The sequence below is a fragment of the Echinops telfairi genome, unplaced genomic scaffold (genome assembly GCF_000313985.2).
Source record: "Echinops telfairi isolate 266 unplaced genomic scaffold, ASM31398v2 ScPeMD7_7;HRSCAF=31, whole genome shotgun sequence".
Lineage (NCBI taxonomy): Eukaryota > Metazoa > Chordata > Mammalia > Afrosoricida > Tenrecidae > Echinops > Echinops telfairi.
The window spans coordinates 15,334,685-15,355,052 of NW_022103904.1; the positions used below are offsets into that span (position 1 = coordinate 15,334,685).

At 41.1% G+C, this 20,368-nt stretch overlaps 1 protein-coding gene across 2 annotated transcripts in view; it reads left to right on the plus strand.

Moving 5' to 3' along the window:
- DDC (dopa decarboxylase) overlaps nt 1-20,368 on the plus strand; it is a 122,596-nt gene that overhangs the window by 58,405 nt on the left and 43,823 nt on the right. For both annotated transcript variants that reach the window (XM_004708040.2, XM_045286358.1), the window contains exons 7-9: nt 1,427-1,493; nt 6,748-6,842; nt 17,676-17,743. In XM_004708040.2, the coding sequence (XP_004708097.1) occupies nt 1,427-1,493; nt 6,748-6,842; nt 17,676-17,743 (230 nt within the window). The remainder of the gene's footprint in view (nt 1-1,426; nt 1,494-6,747; nt 6,843-17,675; nt 17,744-20,368) is intronic.

Consider the following 20,368-nt stretch of genomic DNA (forward strand, 5'->3'; position numbering starts at 1 on the left):
AGAGATAATAATATGCACAAAAAAACAAGACACAGCAAAACAAAGCAACAAAAGAAAACAAAACAACAAAAACCAATGACAAAAAAAGAAAAACCTATAAATAGTTCAAGGTCTGTTCATTGACCTTTAGGAGGGTTTTCCAGTGGAGTCTGATGAGGTGCCACGCCCTGGCCCCAAAGCCTACTTTTTGGTATTTCCTGGGGACTTTGTTGTTCTGCTCCCCTTGCTGTTTTGTTGCACACCCTTAGTGTTTCACCTCAGCATGGTGGGGTCAGATTGGGTTCAATTCCCGCACTGTGTCTCCAGTGTTGTCTTCCCCGTAGCACTATGGGTCAGTGAGGGATGCCATGTCTCATAGTGGGCTGGCCCTATGGTGCATGGCTGCTCTAAGCAGGAATATAGTTCTCAGGGCTTGGTAGGCCAGTATGTGCTCCATTATCTCTTCCTCCCCCTTCATTTGCTCATTTGGAGTGTTTTAATTCAACAAATGTATTTCTGCACTTCTTCTCTGTATAGCAAAGTGTTAGTTTCTAGCAATGCAAAGATAAACATGACAGATAACCTGGCTTCAAGAACACCTTCAGTCTAGTGGATGAGGTTGACCTATGGGAATCCAATGAACACAATTTGCCATTGCACTGCCAGGTGCTCTGGGAACTGGGGACGCATGATGAATTATGACCCAGTTTTTCTAGTTTTGCAGCATTCAATGTTCTCTTGGAAGACTTGCATTCAGAGTCAGTATTGCTTTCTCATTTTTCCCCTTACAAGAACAAATTTCCCTCCTTTAAGGATTATTGTAATTTTGAGGAGCAGTGTTATTTAGAAAGAGAAAGGTAGCAGAGCCAAGCAAATGAGTGACATTCTTATGTTCAATACATATGTTTATACCAACAAAACAAAACCCCAAAAACCACACTTCCATTGAGTCAGTGCTGAGTCATAGTAACCCCGTGTGGGTTTCTGAGACTGTAACGGTTTATGGCAGCAGAAAGCCAAGTCTTTCTCGTGTGGAGATGCTGGTGGTTCGAACTCCCGTCCATTCAGATTGCAGCCCAACACATAACCACTACAGCACCATGGCTCATATATACTCTTATCATTAGTAAAATAGAAGGAAAGAATAGCCAATATAAATGATATGGTCAAGTGTTTCATTTCTTTCTAAGCATGGTGAAAAATCTCTTACAAATTAAGTTTGTAACTTCACAACTGAGTTCTCCCTCTGAAAATCTTTTTTTAAAAACATACTTTGATGCTTTTTTCACTCCAAAATGAAATGCATACGGATAGGCTTATGTCTTCATGCAAAAGATGCTCATGGTGCATGATGCTCTAGACGCTGTGACACCCTGTTCGGTGGCGGTGTGTATGGAGGTTGTGGCAATGCGTGGGCATTAAAAGTGTGTCTGCTTTTCCTCTCCAGGTGGTTGCTACATTGGGGACCACATCTTGCTGCTCTTTTGATAATCTATTAGAAGTGGGTCCTATCTGTAAGTATCCTGGTATATATATATATCTCAGTTAGGGAATTTAACAGATCTCCTCTTCAGGCTTATATCCTCCTCCCCATTAAATTAGTATAGTGACGATCTGGCAAACTTGTGTTGTTTTTTGCAGTAACAAGCACTTTGCTCGACCCCCACAGGCTAGGAATTTGGACAAATTGGACAGGAGCTGACGTCTATTTTGGAGTTTCTTTCAGTTGACATTGAGTACACGCTGATTAACAGTAACCCTATGTATGTTAGAGTGGAATGGTGCTGCATAGGGCTTTCCCTGGTTGGCTTTTTTCTGATGGAGACCAGGAGGCCTTTTTTCTAAGACACCTCCACATGGATTCATACTTCCAATTGTTTGGTTACCAGCTAAACGCACTAACCATTTGCACCTCCCAGGAGCTCCTGAGCTTAGCTATATGCCAACACACTATTTATAAGAAAAAAACTTTCAACAATTTAACAATAGCATAAAATAGCACAGATATGTTATTTCTCCTGAGAAAGACAAAATTTCCAAAACTGTAGAATAAAGTACATGATGGTGTAGGAATTGTTTATGCTTAAATATAGCCTATTCTTTTTAACTTGAAAATTATTTAAGGTAATTAAACATCCCAACAAAATAAAAATAAATTTCTCCAAAAGGCCTTCTGTCAATTCACATTGTTTATGGGGTCTTACCTTGTTTCTCCCTCAGTAAAAGCATTTAGATTTTCTCAAAGAGACGAGAACACTTTTGTGTTTTCAAAAGGTGAAACTGAACCGATCACTTTTACTGGATTTCTAAAATGTTCACCTTTCACAGGGGCTCTGAAAACGTAGTAGGACCCGGGGCATTTCTGTGGATGGAAGAACTCGTGAGGGAAATGGCACTTTCCTTCTCTGTGTCACTCCTAACATGGAAGCCCTAGGGCATCTCTGATGAGTGAGCATGGGGTTGGTTCTTTGGACGTACCAGCTTCTGGTTCACCACCAGGAAGATCAGCTGTTAATTAAGGCTGCCTGACCCCTTATGACCATGTCTGTGGCCTTGTGCACAGTCTGCAAATAGTTCTCAATAGCGGATCCAAAAATCGGAGTCTGTTCTCACTGCTCCTAACTAAGTCATCTCTTGGAGACCAGGCTCAGAGCTATGGGCTCTCGTCTACTGAGCCCAAACCTACTACCCTTAGAGGTAGCAGTGTGCTGGTGTGAGCTGAGCACGGCACTCTCTGCTGGCCGAGTAGGTATGGCCATGTTCAAACCTACCACTTAAGACTGTGTGCTTTAAGGTCTTGGAGCTTCATTTTTCTATAAAAAGGAGAGAACACAACAGCTCTAAGGGTAAAACAATGCATGAAAAGAGTGCTAAGCAAAATTTGGTACATTGTTTCTGTGCCCTAGGTGTGCTTTGCTTCCCAGCAGTGGGTGTGGGTGCACTTGCCAGTTCACACACACTTTCACTCTACTATCGAAGGCCAGTGGCAGATGTTTGTAAGAAAAACTGGCTGAAATAATGGTGCTTGGCCAGGCCTGCAGGAAGGATGGGGATAGCCAACACAGGACTGTGGCCACGATGTAGGCCTCGTTAGCTGCAAATCCCCATCAGCTCTGCCAAACAGTTCTGAGTTCTCCCTGACTCAGATGCTACGTTAAGAACTGAATGTCCTGGCTGGCACTCAGCTGATGCAATTCCCCAGGCTCTTGGATGTAATTAATGTGCCGAGGTCTTCTGTAGGACAGAGACCACACTCCCCCTGTTGTCCCTGAGCACGTACTGTCTACTCATTGGAAAGGCAGGGAGGTGATAGTTATCAGACATCTCTAAGGATTCTGGGTCTTCTTGAAGGAACAAGATTCTGCTTTACTGGCCCCTCTTCTGCTTTACTAGGTCTGGGGACTGTGGCAAACCTTGGTTTGTAATGCCTTTGATGTCAAACACTGAGGGTGTTTTGGTACTTGCTAAGGGATTTGACAGAGACAAATGTCAAAACCCTTTCATTTACTCGTAGAGTCTACAACTGATATTAATTTTGATCACTGACCACCCTCTAAAGGATTATTGAAAGTACCATAACACTTCAGTAAGCACCTTTTAAAATCTACTTTCTCCATTGATACCATTTATGTGACTGTTACCGAATATTTAGCCTTCTTCCAATTCAAACTGAAGCAGACATCCTGAGCTGACCATGTTCTATAAACTCAATTCACTACCATTTGAGTCAATGCTGACTCATAGCAACTCCCTGTGGGCTTCTGCAACTAAAACTGTTTATAGGAGTACAAAGCCCAGTCTTTCTTTTGAGGAGCTGCTGATGGTTTTGAACTGCTGACCATGTTGTTCCCGGCTCAACTATACCAATAGGGTTCCTACAGTAACAATCCATAATGGATTCGTAAGAACTTTCACCCATGATTATTTTACAAAGAAAATATACCAGGGGGTGGTTTTCTACAAATCACTTCTTTAGAAAATATATCTGCACTGCCTCCCACCACCACCACTCCCTGCATCTTTTATTATGGTTTTCCAGAGGAACTGTGTAAATTGGACACTTGGCTTAATTTGCTTGTCTGATTTTAGTTAGAGGATGAAATACAAAAAGGGAGATTCTTATACTCTGCTAGGCACAAAGTATAGAGTGAGACTGCTGGCGATGGCTTCTGCTGTAATAAGGTACACCCTGTGAAGCACATCAGGGGACATCTGCAAGGTCTGAGATCCTGCTTTGCTGGCTCTCATAAGGCCACTTGGTCCTTTATCATGCACTGACTCTTCTGGGTCTCTTATTTTCCCTGATTTTCAGCAGGGGCAGAGCCCTGAAGTGTTGACCTTATCTTGGCCTCATCCGGGAGCTCAGGGTCAGCTTCTCTCTCTGAGGTGGGCCCTGACAGAGACTCAGATCTACGGTGTGTTGTGGTGCTCAATGATCCAACATTCCCTCCACCCAATGGTGGTCCAAAAAACCCAAACTTGCTGCCATTGAGTCGATGTGGACTCCTCATGAGAGTATGGGAAATGCCCCTGTGCGTTTCTGAGACTTTACAGGAGTAGAAAGCCCCGTCTTTCTCCTACTCAATGGTGGCGGCTAGTTTTTAATTACTGTGTGCCAGCTGCAACTTGTGGTGATCATATGAATACATGAATAAAACATGAATAGCTCCTGTGTCATCTTCACCACTCGTAGTATGCTCAAGCCCATCTGGGTATTTTGAGTGTCTTCCAATGCAGGGAGCCCATCTTCTAGCCCTACAATGGAAAACATCCTGTTGTGATACAAAGGGCTATCCTTGGCTCATTTGCAAAAGTCAGGCCTTTCTTTTTAGTCTGTCTTAGTCTGGAAGCTCTGTTAAAACTTGCCCACCATGGGTGACCCTTCAGGTATTTGAAATGCCAGTGGCACAGTTTCAGCATCATAGCCACACAGAAATCACTGTGGTGTGACACACTACTGGACATTCTTTCCTCACAAAGGTGGTAGTGATGAGGGAGAAAATAAACGGATGAAAGACTGCCTAGGTTCTTCTAGGTTCCGACCATTGATCCCATACTCATGACTTAGGTCTACCCTGACGCATAACTTACTCTTCCCTTCTCCCTCATTCACCAGTCCTGAATGGACTATTACCCGACTGGTATCTACCAAGCACCATTAACTACCAGAAGCAGTCCAAATCACCACAAAGAAAACATTACTTTTCTTTGAAATGTTACACACCTCTTACAAGGGAATCAGAAGATTCTGTTGACTCTATGTTGTCTCTGAGACACAGCAATGACTTTGTCCCATCATTTCCCAGTAAGAACTCAGGGTGATGCCCACATGTGTCCTAAATCTTTGTGCTTATGGTTTCATCCATTTGGGATTATGAGAGCCCCAGTGATAACTGAGTCCACGTGGATGATGTATTCCTTGATAATCTTTCTCCATGGCATATGCTTAGGTTACTCAGCCCCCACTAAGACCTGGCACAGCCATATCCCCTATCTTTGAACACATATAATCTTTACCTCATTAAGGGCTTAATTCCTCCATTCCTGAACATCAAATTAAAGTACCTTTTGCATATTTTATCTGTACAGCTCAGAATCACATGCCCCTTTTAAATTCTTCCACACTGGTTAACAAGCATCATGTATGAAAAAGTGAGTGATGAATCATCTATCTATTGAATACACAAAAGACATTCAAAAATTAATGGAAATGGGATGAAAAGATAATATAATTTTTCTACTTTTTGAATCCCCCTTGTAGTATTTGGCAGGGGCTGATGTAGATACCAACCACTGAGTGTCCTTAGCACAGGGCTCCAAAGTTCAGAATCTTTTTCTACAAGAAGAAAGGATGGTCCCTTCAGTGTTGAGATATTTAAAATTTTAATTGCTATATGTTCCGCAGCCCTTCTTGTGCCTGGGGAAACAATCACCTTATTTCTCACTAGCTCTATGCTAGGTTCTGTGTTAGGCACATTATGAGCACCGTATTACTCAGTGCTCATAGTCATAGGTACCCTTTTCATCTCTGTTTTTCCTAGGAGGAACATAAGCAATGGAGGAGGCAGATAAAGGCCTATGCTTGCTAAGTACAGGGAGGCAGGGGCTAAATCCCAAGTTAGGTCTGAAATGAGGAAGCACAGTTAATTTGGAGACTATCCCATCTCCAGAGTAAAGCTGTTACAATATGCTTGGAAAACAAAAAGCCATAGGTTTGGCAAGAGCAGAGGATTCAAGAGGGTACAATTCCATGGCTAACCACTTGACAGTAAGAACAGTGCGTGGGCTGTGGTAGACTGTCCTGGTCAATGTTGACAACGTACCTAACGCTTCCTCCAAATAGATGTGTGAACAGGCACTTTTAGAATACCTGAGCTAAGAGAATCGGGGTTCAGGGTGAGGGGGGTGGAATCAGAGAATCAGATTCTAGGTGGAGTGGGAAGGACTGAAAATTGTAGTGTAGCTGGAATAATACATGGTTCAGTGAGCAAGATGGGTTAGAGTATGAATTAAAGGTATACAGGACCATGGGGATAAGCACTGAACATCAAAGGGTGCAATTAATTCCATTCCAGTCATTTCCCAACAACCGGGAACAGCGAGACACAACCCTGCCCTCCATTTCATTGCCTTCAGATGAAAGGAGTCTTTCTAGGGACCTAGTCATTTACAATTGGCAAGAAGGATGTTGGGGAAGGGGTGGTGGGTATCAGACTCCAGATGAGCAGTGCGCTGCTTCAGAACTGACATGTGGTGTCTGACTTCCAGGTAACAAAGAGAACATGTGGCTGCACATTGATGCGGCCTATGCAGGCAGTGCCTTCATCTGCCCTGAGTTCCGGCATCTCCTGAATGGGGTAGAGGTGAGTTAGCTCTTTGAACTTGAATACAGTGGATTTTTAAAATCATTCTCTCACCAGTAATGTTTCCCTTTATAAGACTATAACATTTGACATTTCACTATGATGGTTTGATTCTACAACATGTTTCCTAACTATTTCTCTCGATTATTGGAAATTACACATACTCATGACAAGGGTTGAAAATCGTCCCCGGTCAGATAGTCTGTGTTCTACAAATACTCTTTAGGTTTGTAGCTATTACTCCATCTAAATTAATCCTGGGCAGGGTGGACATATATAAGATACAGTTTAACATGAAAAAAACTATAGAGGAAAATGGACTACTCCAGATAGATCACAGTTTAAATCACAAAGCAAATCTTGATCAATTTGCCTGAGTTTTGAACCTAGTGAGCCAACTCTTCCAAACCCACCATTGTCAAGTAGATTCTAACTCATAGCAACCCTGTGCAATCAGGTAGAACTGCTTCCCCAGGGCTTCTGAGAGTATACATCTTTATGGGAGCAGGCTGCCTCATTTTTCTCCCAAAGAATGGCTGGTGGTTCCTAACCACCAACCTTTTCATTTGCAGCCCAATACTTAACCCATGGTGCCAATTGGGCTCTTGAACCAACATCAATCCCTTTTTCACAGTCATCTTCACCTCCTGCACATGTTCCTTTTAAATCCCTGAACAGGCTTTGAGCCTTTTCTACACTTGAGCAAATCCCAAATCAAACCCACCACTGATGACTCAACTTCGACTGAGAGCAGCCCTAGGAGACAGCAGAACCAAAGGGTTCCAAGACTGAACTCCTATGGAAGCAGACTGCCATGCCCTTCCATAGAGTGACTAACTGGTGGGTTCAGATGTCTAAACTACGACACCACCAGAACTCTTTGTTAAAAGTAAGGCTAAGGAGCCTGAGTGGCATAGTGCTGGTTATGCCACACCCTTTCTTGATGAAAACCGTAAAGATCGAGATATAAAGGAAATTCTTCCTGTGATTCAGGGCCTATATGAAAAGCCAGTAGCCAATGTTACATTTAATGGAGAAAGACTGAGACCTGGAAGAGTACATATTCTCAGAACATCTACTCAATATTGCACTAGAAATCCCAGCCAAAGAAATTGAAACAAAAGCATCTAGGTTGGGAAGAAGAAATATAAGAATCTCTACTCGTGAATATTATGGTCCTATTGGTAGAATCTAAATGTGCAAACTATGGAGACATGAAAGCATGTACAATACTGTCCAGTCGACCTTTCAAGAATGGATTATCTAATGCAGCGGTTCTCAACCTTTGGGGGTCAAACGACCCTTTCACAGGGGTTGCCTGATTCATAACAGTAGCAAAATTACAGTTATGAAATAGCAACAAAGATGATTTTAAGGTTGGCGGGGGTCACCACAACACGAGGAACTGTATTAAAGGGTCGTGGTCTTAGGAAGGTGGAGAACCACAGATCTAATATAACAAGAAGCAAAAACCGCAAAAGACGACTAAACGAGATCACATAAAAATTTTTTAGTTTTGTTGAAAAAGACTTACAAAAACATGAAATGATAAGCTACTTATAGGAGAGTACCTTCAGAAACTATATATCTAAGAAGAATTGAATAACCAATATGTTAGATGGACAACTTTACAACAAAAAGACAAGACATTCATAAGGAGGGATAAGGGCTAGAATAGACATTTCACCAAAGAGGACATTTAATTGGCCACCAAACCCTTGAAAAGACGCTCGGTGTCATTAAACATCTGAGAAATCCAATTCAAAACCACAGTGGTTACCGGTTCACTACCACTGGGAGGGCTAAGATTAAAACAAAGCGGAACAAAATAAAGCAAGAAATGTTGGTGAGGTTGTGGGGAAATTGGGATCCTTATCCATTGCTTGTGGGAAAGCAAATTCACGTAGCCATTGTGGAACATAGTGTAGCAGTTCCTTAAAGAATGAAAAACAGAACTATTATATGTCCCGGAAATTCCACTGCTAGGTGCATACCACAAAGATTTGAAAGCAGAGACTCAAACAGAGACTTCTGCACAAATGTTCATTTCAACACAATTCACAAAGCCAAAAACTGGAAGCAACTTTCATACTCAGCAACTAATGAAAGGATAAGCCAAATACAATAAATACATACAATGGAAAACTATTATTCAGCAGAAGAAATGATGTCTTGATACTTGCTATAGTACGGATGGAACTTGAGCACATTATGGGGAGCAAAATAAACCAGTAAGAAAAGGATAAGCATGGTATGACCTCACATATATAAAAATAATAGAAAAGGTATATAGAGGCCAATGTTAGATAGTGGTTACTAGGGAACAGGCAGGAAAGGAAATAAGAAGATTAACAATGATTGATAAATTGCATTGATCAAGTATGGAGTTACACATCTAATTATTTCAGTTGCTGCCAATAAGTTGTATATGTTTAAAAAGTTGATAGACAAAAGTTATGTGCTGTATTTACAATGACAATAACAGAAAAAAGAGTATTTGCTGAATGTATATATAAATGTATGACCAAACAATTGATATGATTTTGTACTTTGGTGTGGAGGTTTAGGGTCATGGTTTCATGGGACATCACAGTTAATTGAGCTATAAAATGTTTAATGTATCTGTTATACCTCCAACTTCCTTGTGTTGTGCCCATGGTCTGAAAAGATTACAAGTCGTTATCCAAACACAACAATCTGCCTCTATTCACCTGGAGCAAAAGTAAGAAAGAGTGTCAGAAATGGAAGGATAACATGGAACTTATGGCTAATAGCCACTGTGAACAAATGCTTCCTGTGCCATGAGACAGGAAGAACTGAATGGTGTCGAGCTATCATGACAAATTTTTTTCTTTTAAAACAGTTTAATTGGTACATAATCCACATACCATTCAATTAAATAGTTTCATCATATCAGGAAGAATTGTACAATCATTACCACAATTAATTTTAGAATGTGTTCTTCCTTCTTGTACTTCTTGTTATTAGTTCCCAATTTCTCCCCAACCTTCCCTATCATACACCCAAGGAACCATGAATCCAGTCACTGTCTCTATACATTTACCTATCCTGAATCTCATATACAGAAAAACGCTTTTAAAAAACTAAGAATAAAAACAAAATGAGAAAAATTTTAATAGAAAAGAAAGAAAACATTCGAAAGTAGAGAAAATTTAAAATTTGGAGAAAATTCAAAAGTAGAGCTAAAAGGGAGATCAATGACAAGGTGTCAAATTTTAATCTAACAGCATCTGCCTTGATCCACTTTGCAATGCCCTCTGCATGATAGCCAGGAGACGCACACCCTTCGACTGTGCTTGGGGGGCATTCACCACAGACTTAATCTATGTGCGGACCCTGCAAATGAATTTTGGGCTTCCACTGTCATCCACAACCTTCTGCAAACCAGGTGTTCACAGTTAAGCCCCGATACTATTCCCTCCTTTAGATGTGTATTATATTATTTATAAATCTTGGATCACACAGGCTGGTATGTTTCTTCTATGTGAAATTAGGTGACACCTCATTTCGATGACTGAATGCTTGCTTTTTAAGCCCTTTAAGACCCCACATACTATTTTTTTGATGTATGGGCACCTTCTAGTTTCTTTGCCACACTTTGATATAGTACCTATTTCTTCAATGATCTCTTCATGAGGGTATCAAGTAGGATCATGTACCGTGACTAATCATTTTGATCAAATATTCTATGATGGATCTTGATCAAAAGTGGGAAGATACAGAGCAAAATTTCAAATTCTCATGGACTCTAAATGTTTTGACATCTGAAAAGTGAATGAATCCCTGATACTATTGCCCTGAGATAATCTTTATACCTTGAATAAGAAATATTCCCTGAAGTAATCTTAAAACTAAGTATTTGTTTAATTTAACGAAAAAAAGTTGTGCCCTATGCCCTTTTAAGAACTATCTCTCTGCGAGAAAAAGAAGGACAACAGCAACTCAAAAGATTAGATAAGAATTTTAGGGAGCAGTGAGTTCATGCTAAGGAGTCCTGATGGTGCAGTTGGTAAAGCATTTGGTTGGCTAAAAACAAAGTTGATGGTTCAAATCCATCAGCTTCTCTTCAGGAGAAAGATAAAACTATCTACTCCCACAAAGATTTACAGTCTTAAAAAGCCTATGAAGTCAGAAGAAGCACACCAGCCTGTGTGATCACGAGGTGTTAATGGGATCAGGTATCGGGTATCTAAGACCCAGAACAAAATCATACTCAATGTGAACAGGGGTGGTGGTGCATGCAGTGAAGACCCAATGCCCATCTGTAGACAATTGGACATCCCCTCACAGAGGGGTCACAGGGAAAAGATGAGCTAGTCAGGGTGCAGTATAGCACCGATAAAATACACAATTTTCCTATATTTCTTTAATGCTTCCTCCCCCTCCCCCCACTATCATGACCTCAATTTTGCCTTACGAATTGGATTAGACCATAACATGCACATTGCTACAGATAAGAGCCCGCAACACAGGGAATCCAGGATAGATAAACCCTTCAGGGTCAACAATGAGAGTAAAGATACCAGGAGGATTAGGGGAGGGTGGGGAGAAAAAAAGGGGGGATTAATCACAAGGATCAATCTATAACCCCCTCCCAGGGGGGAAGAATAATGGAAAAGTGGGTGAGGAGCGATGGAGGATGATGTAAGATATGAAAATAATAATCTAAAACTTATCAAGGGTTCGTGAGGGAGGGCAGGCAGGGAAAGGAGGGGGAAGAAATGGGGAGCTGATATCAGGGGCTCAAGTGGGAAGAGAATGCTTTGAAAATGATGATGGCGGCATTGTGCAAATGTGCTTGACACACTGGATGAATGTATGGATTGTGATAAGAGGTGTAAGAGCCCCAATAAAAGTGAGGGGGAAAAAATCTAAACCAAAATTATTTTCATTACGACTTCATAACTGCAATTTTGCTACTGTTATAAATCACAATGTAAATATCTGATATAGGACGTATTTTCATTGTTACCAATTGAACATAATTAAAGCATCATGATTAATCACACACAAAAACCATGCTTCCGATATATAATAAAGTTCAGAATGACTTGGGTCATACAAAGAAAAAAGCCTAGGAAGCAGTTCTATTCTGTCCTCTAGAATCACTGTGTTGGGATCGACTCAGCTGCCACGTGTTGGCGTCTGCTGCTGAATTTATGCTAACGAGAAAAGACGGACTTAGAGGCAGGCCCTCAATGAGAGGGTTGACCCAGTGTCTGCAGAACGAGGCGCAGACGTGAGAACGAGGGGGAGAATGGCTCACCACCGGGCAGCGTTTCCCTCCGTTGTACACAGGGTCACTGTAAGTTGGAGCTGACTCATGGTGCTTCACAACACTGGTGCTCTCAAAGTCAGGCAGAATTTTATTGCTGATAGTAGCTCCTGGGACAGGAAGTTTTTCCCCAGAAACTGCGATATAAGAGAGTAAGTGAACTAGTGTGACTACAAAATCACAGAAACCAATATGAACCCAAACTCTCAGAATGTGAAGCTATTGTTTCCTGACATATCCTGCATCCAGATCTGCACACTTTGGAAGGCGGTGTTTTAATCTCTCTAAGCCTACCTCGAAGAATTCTATGTCCTTGAATTTACACCCCATCAACAGCAGCTTGGGGATCCTCATGGTACCTAAATTGTGTTCCCGTGCAATAGTCTTTAAGGATGAGGAACAAAGGAAATTGGAAGGGTCAAGGTCAGGCTGCAGAGTGGGTGGTCTTAGGCTTCCCAAAGCAATGCTTCCAGGGCAGTCCTTGCTACCATTAACAAATGAGCAGATACATTATCATGTTGGGGGAAAAAATCCATGTATTTATGGATTTTTCTCACTGATGCAGCTTTCAATTTAAAAAAAAAATCACTTTACTGAGGAGTCTTACAGCTCTTATAACAGTCAATTGTATCCAGCATATTTGTACAGATGTTGCCATCATCATTTTCTAAACATTAACTTTTTTTGAGCCCTTGGTATCAGCTCCTCTTTTCCCCCCTCCCAGCTTCCTCTCCTACCCTTGTGACTCATTGATAAATTATAAATTATTAGTGTTTTCATATCTTACACCAACCACTGTCTCAATGCTCTTAAAACTTCTTTAGAGTTTAGTGGCTGTGATAAAATTCTGTCCCATAAGAAACTCTATCAAGATTACCTGCTTGGAATCCACAAAACATCGCTATAACCTCTGAGCTGCCATCTCTGCCTTGAATCTAACAGACTCAGCACATTTCCTCAGCAGCCACTGGATTAATTGGACCTTTTGTGGAAAGCACTCTTTCGAGAGTAAGATAAATGTTATTTCTGAGAGAACTTGTGCACAGCTGTTCACTGACTGCCGAGATGTGTCTCAATATGATTGGCTTGGAAAACATCGGTGCATGTATGATCTGGATGCTTGCTCACAGTACTTGCTGACTTACTCTCGTGAATACCAAAAAGGGCCCAGAGCGGCAAGCATTGGCAGTGCATCAGGAAAGATATGCAAGGCAGAATATTTGTAGCCTTAGGCCAACCACTGAGGCTGTCTGCTTTATACGACATAGCCACTCACCACACGGATGTTGGCATAAAACCCCGCGTTTCCCTCAGAACAAGCTGGTTAACTGTGGGGAGTCAGTTAGCCTCTCTCTCTATGCTTCATAGGATGAATTTAATAACTATAGCTCTTGCCTGGATTTTTGTAAAGATTAAATGCATTCGTTATCTTTAAAGGGCTTTAAAAAGTATCTGGCCTCTGTAAATATTATGCATGCATTAGCTGCTATTTTTCTTTATTACCCTGGCCTAGAGCAGTGGTTCTCAACCTTCCTAAAGCCAAGACCCTTTAATATGGTTCCTCATGTTGTGGTGATTCCCCAAACCATAAAGTTATTTTTGTTGCTACTTCATAACTGTAATTTTGCTACTGTTATGAATCGGGTGACCCCTGTGAAAGGGTCGTTTGACCCCCAAAGGTGGAGAACTGCTGGCCTAGAGAAAGTGTTCCTGAGTAACTTTCCTGTGTTTTCATGTCAAAACTCCACAACAATCTCCCGATTTCTATTTGCCTTCTCATAATACTGTAATCGGAGAGAGTGAATGTTAGAGGTATATTGTGTAAACAATATCTTAAAAAAATGCCTGTTAGAAATTAGTAAAATAGCATTCTGATTGATACATCCATCATATCCATTTGTTTACATATTTACACATTCATTCAACATTTTTCTGTTGAGTACTTAATGTGTGGTAGGAGATCGATCAATCCTTGGTGGTAAAATGGAGCTTCCAAATTCCTTTGTAAGAATAGGTTGGGGGGGGGGCGGCATGTCGAAATTCTGATAATATGTTATTAATACCCAGAATATATTTATTGCTATCAGATAGTTTTATGAGTGCTTTAGTATTGGTAAATGAATAATAAATCTGTATGCTTATAAATGGGAACCCTGGTGGTGTAGTGGTTATGTGTTTGGCTGCTAATCACGAGGTCAGCAGTTCAAAACCACCAAATGAGGCTTTCACTCCCATAGAGTTACAAGCTCATAAACCCACAAGGACAGTTCTACCCTATCCTATAGGGTTGCCAAGAGTTGGGATCAACTTGATGGCAGTGAGATCTATGTTTTTGTTTTTAGTTAATGCTCATGAATACTTTTTCTTTGATAGCCAATATAAATCCCTTGAAATGCCAAGCCCTGGACAGTTTCAAAGGAAGGACCATGTACTCATTTGGGATTCACCTGCCTCCTCAGGGCCCAGGTGTACCTTGGCTAGATGAGCTCTTCCTGGTTAGATACTTTTTCTAACTCTAGGAAGCTGGTTTTCCCATTTTTCACTTCCCATTGGGCTGACTATATGAGGTTTTTGTCTTTCATCGGGAAGGTGCCTAATTGTCAGACCACCCTAGTGATGGGCAGATCCTATCAGCAGCAGACAGTGTTTCCTGACCAACAGTGAATCATTTCATTTTTCCCTGCATTATTGCTCCTGACTCTATCTCTTTGCTTGGCTGAGGGCCTTGGTGCTCGCTGGGTCAGATAAGGGGATGCAATATCCTGTTGTAACCCTTCTCTTGTAGATAAGCGCCCTTCCCTCAGTCAGCAGGAGGGAAATATCACTGCCGGGTAATGAAAGACGTTTAAACTGATCCGTCCCATAGGAGGGAACTAATAAAATCCCTAGCAAACAAAGCTCTTCTTTAACCTTTTGTTTCCTTTTATCAACAAGTGGAACTCACCATAATTTCCGGTCTCTTTCTGAACATTGCTTTTATTGAAGCATGAGAGGAAATGAATCTGCAGCTCCCGAGCAGATCGATGTGGAAAGTAAGCATTAGGTCATTAAATGTCCTCCTCCCCCGTCCCCACTGCCGACTTGGCCCTTGTCCTTGTTGCTTCTTCTGTGCTCCTTCCTCAAACAAACAGAGAAGAAAGGTTGAAAGTCTTGAGAAGCTATTACAAGAGGGGGGTTCAGCGATTCCCCATTGGGAGACTGAGTTAGGTTTGTGTCTGGCCAAGGCTGCTGCCTTGATTTCTGCTCCAATTATGAATCTAAGCTGGTGGCTGAATATATGGACTTTCTGGATCCAGATTCTGTTCATCATTCAGATGCGAGGCTAGTGCACACATTTTAGAAAATATAAGAACTCATCCTTCAGAAAACTTAGAGGAAATTCAGAGTGCGTATCCAGCCGCTGGACTCTCTTATTTTCTCCTGGAGAGCATGGCAGCTGGAACAAGTTGCTTGTGGTAGTCACCAGCAAGGAAACTTGTAAGCATTACGAAAACAATGAACTTCACATTGTCTGTAAAAATTTGTTGACAGCAAACATTTGATTAAATTGCAAGAACTGTTGATGTAGACTCATAGCAACCCCATAGGACAGAGTAGAACTGCCCCCATGAGTTTCCGAGGCTGTAAATCTTTACAGAAACAGAAAACCTCATCCTTCTTCCGTGGAGTGGCTGGTGGTTTTAAAATTGCTGACGTTGTAATTATCAGCCCAGCTTGAACCCACTACAACACCAGGGCTGTGAGCTGGAATTAACTTAATGGCAGTAAGTTGGGTTTGGTTGCTGAAATCCAGCAATGCTAATGGAAGAACCGATCATACAAATGGAAAATGGGGTTATCCTTGGTTATTGTACATTGAGTAAGTCATCTTCACTTGTCTGTTGTTCACAACTCAATGGATGTCTTGTGGACTTTGCCTGTTTATAGAGTGGAAAGAATCATAGGATGAAGCATAAATATTAATTAAAATATAAAACTCAAGACTGAAATGGTCCTGGACAATTTCTTAGATGGTAATCTAAGTTAAAGTTCTGATCATTCCAAATATTTGACTAATTTATATCATGTGCATATATTTTATGTGACTTTATGCTGTACAAATTTATGTGTGAATAAAATATTAATAATATTTAGCCTTTTAAAAAACAAAAGTAGACCTCTTATGTTTTGTTACCTATATATACCACAATTTAAAAAAAAGTGGAACTGTGCATCATCCTTAAATGGTTAAATATTCATATGCTTAAATATGCTTAATATTTAAGAAATGCTTAAATGTGCATATATAATCGCAAAGCAGGTGAGCCACTGGTTGTGATGCCACGTGGGAGACCTCCTCTCCCTTATAAACAAGCCTCCCTGTGTCTTTTGATGGACTGTGTTTTTTCAGATTATGCATTTAATAAATGATTAGTTATTTTAAAATGCATCCTTTGTAAGGAATGTGGTAACCCAATTTGGAACATAAATTAGGAACAAACACATAAATAGTAAGCTGCTTTAAAAGAGTACCTTTAGAGTTTATCTTGATCCTTTCCCTCATATATACATTTCTACAGCATTTCTCCACCAAGGGCACTTGGGTGATAAAAGAAGAGCTGAGACCATCATCTGGATCCCTTGCTCTAAGTCTATTACCTTCCCCCTACAGAAAAGAAGGAGGGTCTTCATTTCACTCTTCCCACAAACACTGTTTGAGCATCTTTGCATGCCTTACCCTGGACCCTTAATTGAGAGTAATCAACGTACCAAGAAGTCAATCTAGGTTTGAGATCAATGACCCTCATTCCAGGTGCATGAACATCACTAGCCTATATCCGGTGGGATGCCACCCCTGCAGGGCCCATTCCACACCGCACACAGCATGTCCTTTTTCCCCTCTCTATAAACCCTGTGGCCTGGTTGACAGTCCTCTGATAGTCTCTTTCATATTGCATTTAGATGGTCGGTCCTCCTGTCAGATTTCACCACTTTTCCATGAGCTTGGGAAGCAGTATGTTTTAATCACATGTCTTCCCTGGGGTCACTACATGTTTGATAATAACCATAAATCATCCACAGGAGCAACCTGTACACTGCACAACCAGTACACAGGCACTGCACTCAGACCTCTGTAGGTGCTACTTCACAACATATTCTTGAGGCAGGAATTCTCATCCTAGTTCACATGATGTGGGCAATTGGTCTGGCTCTGACTCCCCAGCTCTTTTGGACTTTAACTCGGAACTAGATCTATATTTAGCTGCATGTCTCATGAAGTAGGATTTATTATTACCATTTTAAAATGAAGAAAAGGAGCTCAATTTTAGCAATGTCGAGAGCACAGACTGGAACCCATAGCTCAGTTCCTCGGACCTCTAAGTCCTCCTACCTCTAAGCCATGATTTCCATGGCTTCACATCTCATTTCAACACCATACCACCCGGCGTCTCATGGTGTGGCCTCTTGGCTTTTTATTAAAATTTTCATTATGATGTGTAAGACTTCATTGTTTTATAACTAAAATGTTCGCTTTTTTGTTGTCATTTCCTTGACAGTTTGCGGATTCATTTAACTTTAATCCCCACAAATGGCTTTTGGTGAATTTTGACTGTTCTGCAATGTGGTAAGTTTCCTCATTCATTAGCTGTCAATTCCCTGCCCCCTTGCTCCTCGGCGATGGTTCGTTTGAAAGGAGACAGTCTTGTAAGCTAGAAGAGCCTGTGACGTCACGTCACTGGCTTTTGTTTCTGAAATATTCACAGAATTCTTGCTGAGTCGTACCCCTGGTTGTAAAGCATTACCTATAACGAACTATTGCGACGTGTTGGCAGAAGGAAAATGGAAAGCAAACAGACAAAAGCTGTGATTTGATTTATCTAGCATGAACAGAAAACAGACGTAAGGGAAGGGTGATTCATGTTTCTAATTCACTTGCTTCGGTGTTTTTGCCCCTAGATTTATAACCAACCCAACACCTTAAAAGCATTCTCTAAAGAAAAAAAGCACACACAAAAAAACTCCAGTTTCCTACGAGGAAAATCACAATCCCTTTGGTTATATTTAGATCAAGAAAAAGAACTCAGAAATTAGAGGACATGGTGGCACCTCGAGGCGAAGCTGTGTAAGAGACAATATGATTGGAGTGGTATGAGAGTGCGGATTGACGCTCTTCCATTTTTCAAGCCAGAGGCTGAGGAATCAAACTTAGGATCAAAGGGCTTTGCAGTTATTTTTTACAACTTTGCTAAATATATAATTAAATGAGTGGTTGTCCTACTTGGACTGGTGAAAAAATAAATCAGCTCTCACACAAGCTAATTAAAATTAGTCCCAGTTTACCCAGTGATCTCTTAGTCCTTTTGCTAGTTTATCTAAAGAGAAGCTGCAATTTGAGTGCTGTCCTTCAGTTCAAATAAAAGGATTTTCTTGTCAGATTTCTTTCTCCCAACCTTTGGTACTTGATTTTTATCACCAGTTAGTATATGGGCCCATCACATTTTATTTTGTTTTGTTGTTAGCTACTGTCGAGTTGAAACAGACTCACGGTCACTGTATTTCTAACAGAAGAAAACATTTCCTGATCCCACCTTCTTCACAGTTGTTGGCATGTTTCTCAGTTGGATAATACTTAAGGGTGCCTTTATTAGCTAATCTTCAGAAGTTCATCCTAGGCCTTTCCCCCTAATCCTGGAAGTGACACTGAAACTGTCAGCTCGGGTTGACCCCGTTGGCGTTTTAAATACCGATGCCACAGGTGACTATGAGCAAGGACAGGGGGTGGAATTCTATATTTTTAATCAGTATTTATAAAATCTATAGTTGTTATGAATGTTAATGTTCATTTTTAAGCTTGTAATTTGGCTTTTCTATTTTACTTCAAGTACTTATCTTTACCTAAAGGATAGTTATTCCAAGTGTTTCCATAGCCTAAAATTAAGTGTTGATTGAGAATCATGGGTGGTGCACTGGTTAATTCTGGTGAGGTATTTATCAGTTGTGAGGACTCTTTATGGGGTTAGTGTTTGGATGCCCACGTTCTGAGTGCTGTCTGAGAGCCACCAGCAGTGTGACTTGGTTATCTGACTACAGTGCTGGGATAACCGAAATACCCCAGGTGGGTGGTTTTAATGAACAGAAACTGATTTTAGGACAGTTAAGGAGGCTAGAAATCTGGATTCAGGACGCCTGCTCCAGGGGAAGGCTTCCTTCCTCTGTTATCTCTGTAGAAGGTCCTTGTCTCTGTTCACTCTGTTCCTCCATTTCTGGGTTATCTTCATGTGGCATGGAATCTCTCTGCCCCATACATGCTACCTGGCTTCTGTGTCTCATCCACTCTTTTTCTATTTTAAAAGTGATCAGCTTAAGGAACACCCTAACCTTCGTGAGGCTGACCTCATTAATATAACAAAGAAAATGCTATGCTCAAATGGGAGGAGAGCCACAGGCATGTTGTTCTTTCTAGTGTTACTGAGTTGCTTACAACGCACAACAATCTCATGTGACAGAGCAGAATTACTCTGTAAGGCTTTCTAGGCTGTAATCCTTAGGGGAGAAAATCACAAGGTGTTTCTCCTATGGATATTCCAGGTGCCACTTGAGCGTCTTCACACAGGTAACAGGCTTAGGATTTGCAATACACATTTTCGGGGAACACAATTTAATCCATTACACAGAATATATTACCTGTACTCTTTTTTTTTAATGGAGTCCTCCTAGGTGAGAGAACATAGCTACTGCGATGACACTAAGGTGCTCCATGTAAACTATGAAATCATTATGGATGAGCAGAATAAGAGTTGTCAGGAATGGAGCGGTTGTAACCAGGAGTGCCATCGGCAGCCCTGGCCACAAGCAGGCGCTCACAGCTTGCCACGATGTTTCAGTCATGACCTAGCTAAAGTAGTAATGTCAATAATACTGATGTGTATTAATAGACGCCAAGGACCTGTTTGAACCCTTGACTTATGTGTGTGTGTGTTGTGCTGTTCTAAATACCCATGTTACCAGAAAGATATTTTTCTTCTTTAAGACATGATTGCAATAATGTGGGCTTGCCTAATACCATACAAGGCAGGTAATAAATAAGGAAGTCTGTCGGAACTTTCAGAACAATTTAGAAAAGTGCAGGCATCTCTCTGAACTCCCAAGTCTTTAGGCTACTGGAGATCCCCTTGCAGAGGGGCCTCGGGGAGGAGATGAGCCAGTCAGGATGCGATGTAACAACGATGAAAAATACAACTTTCCTCTA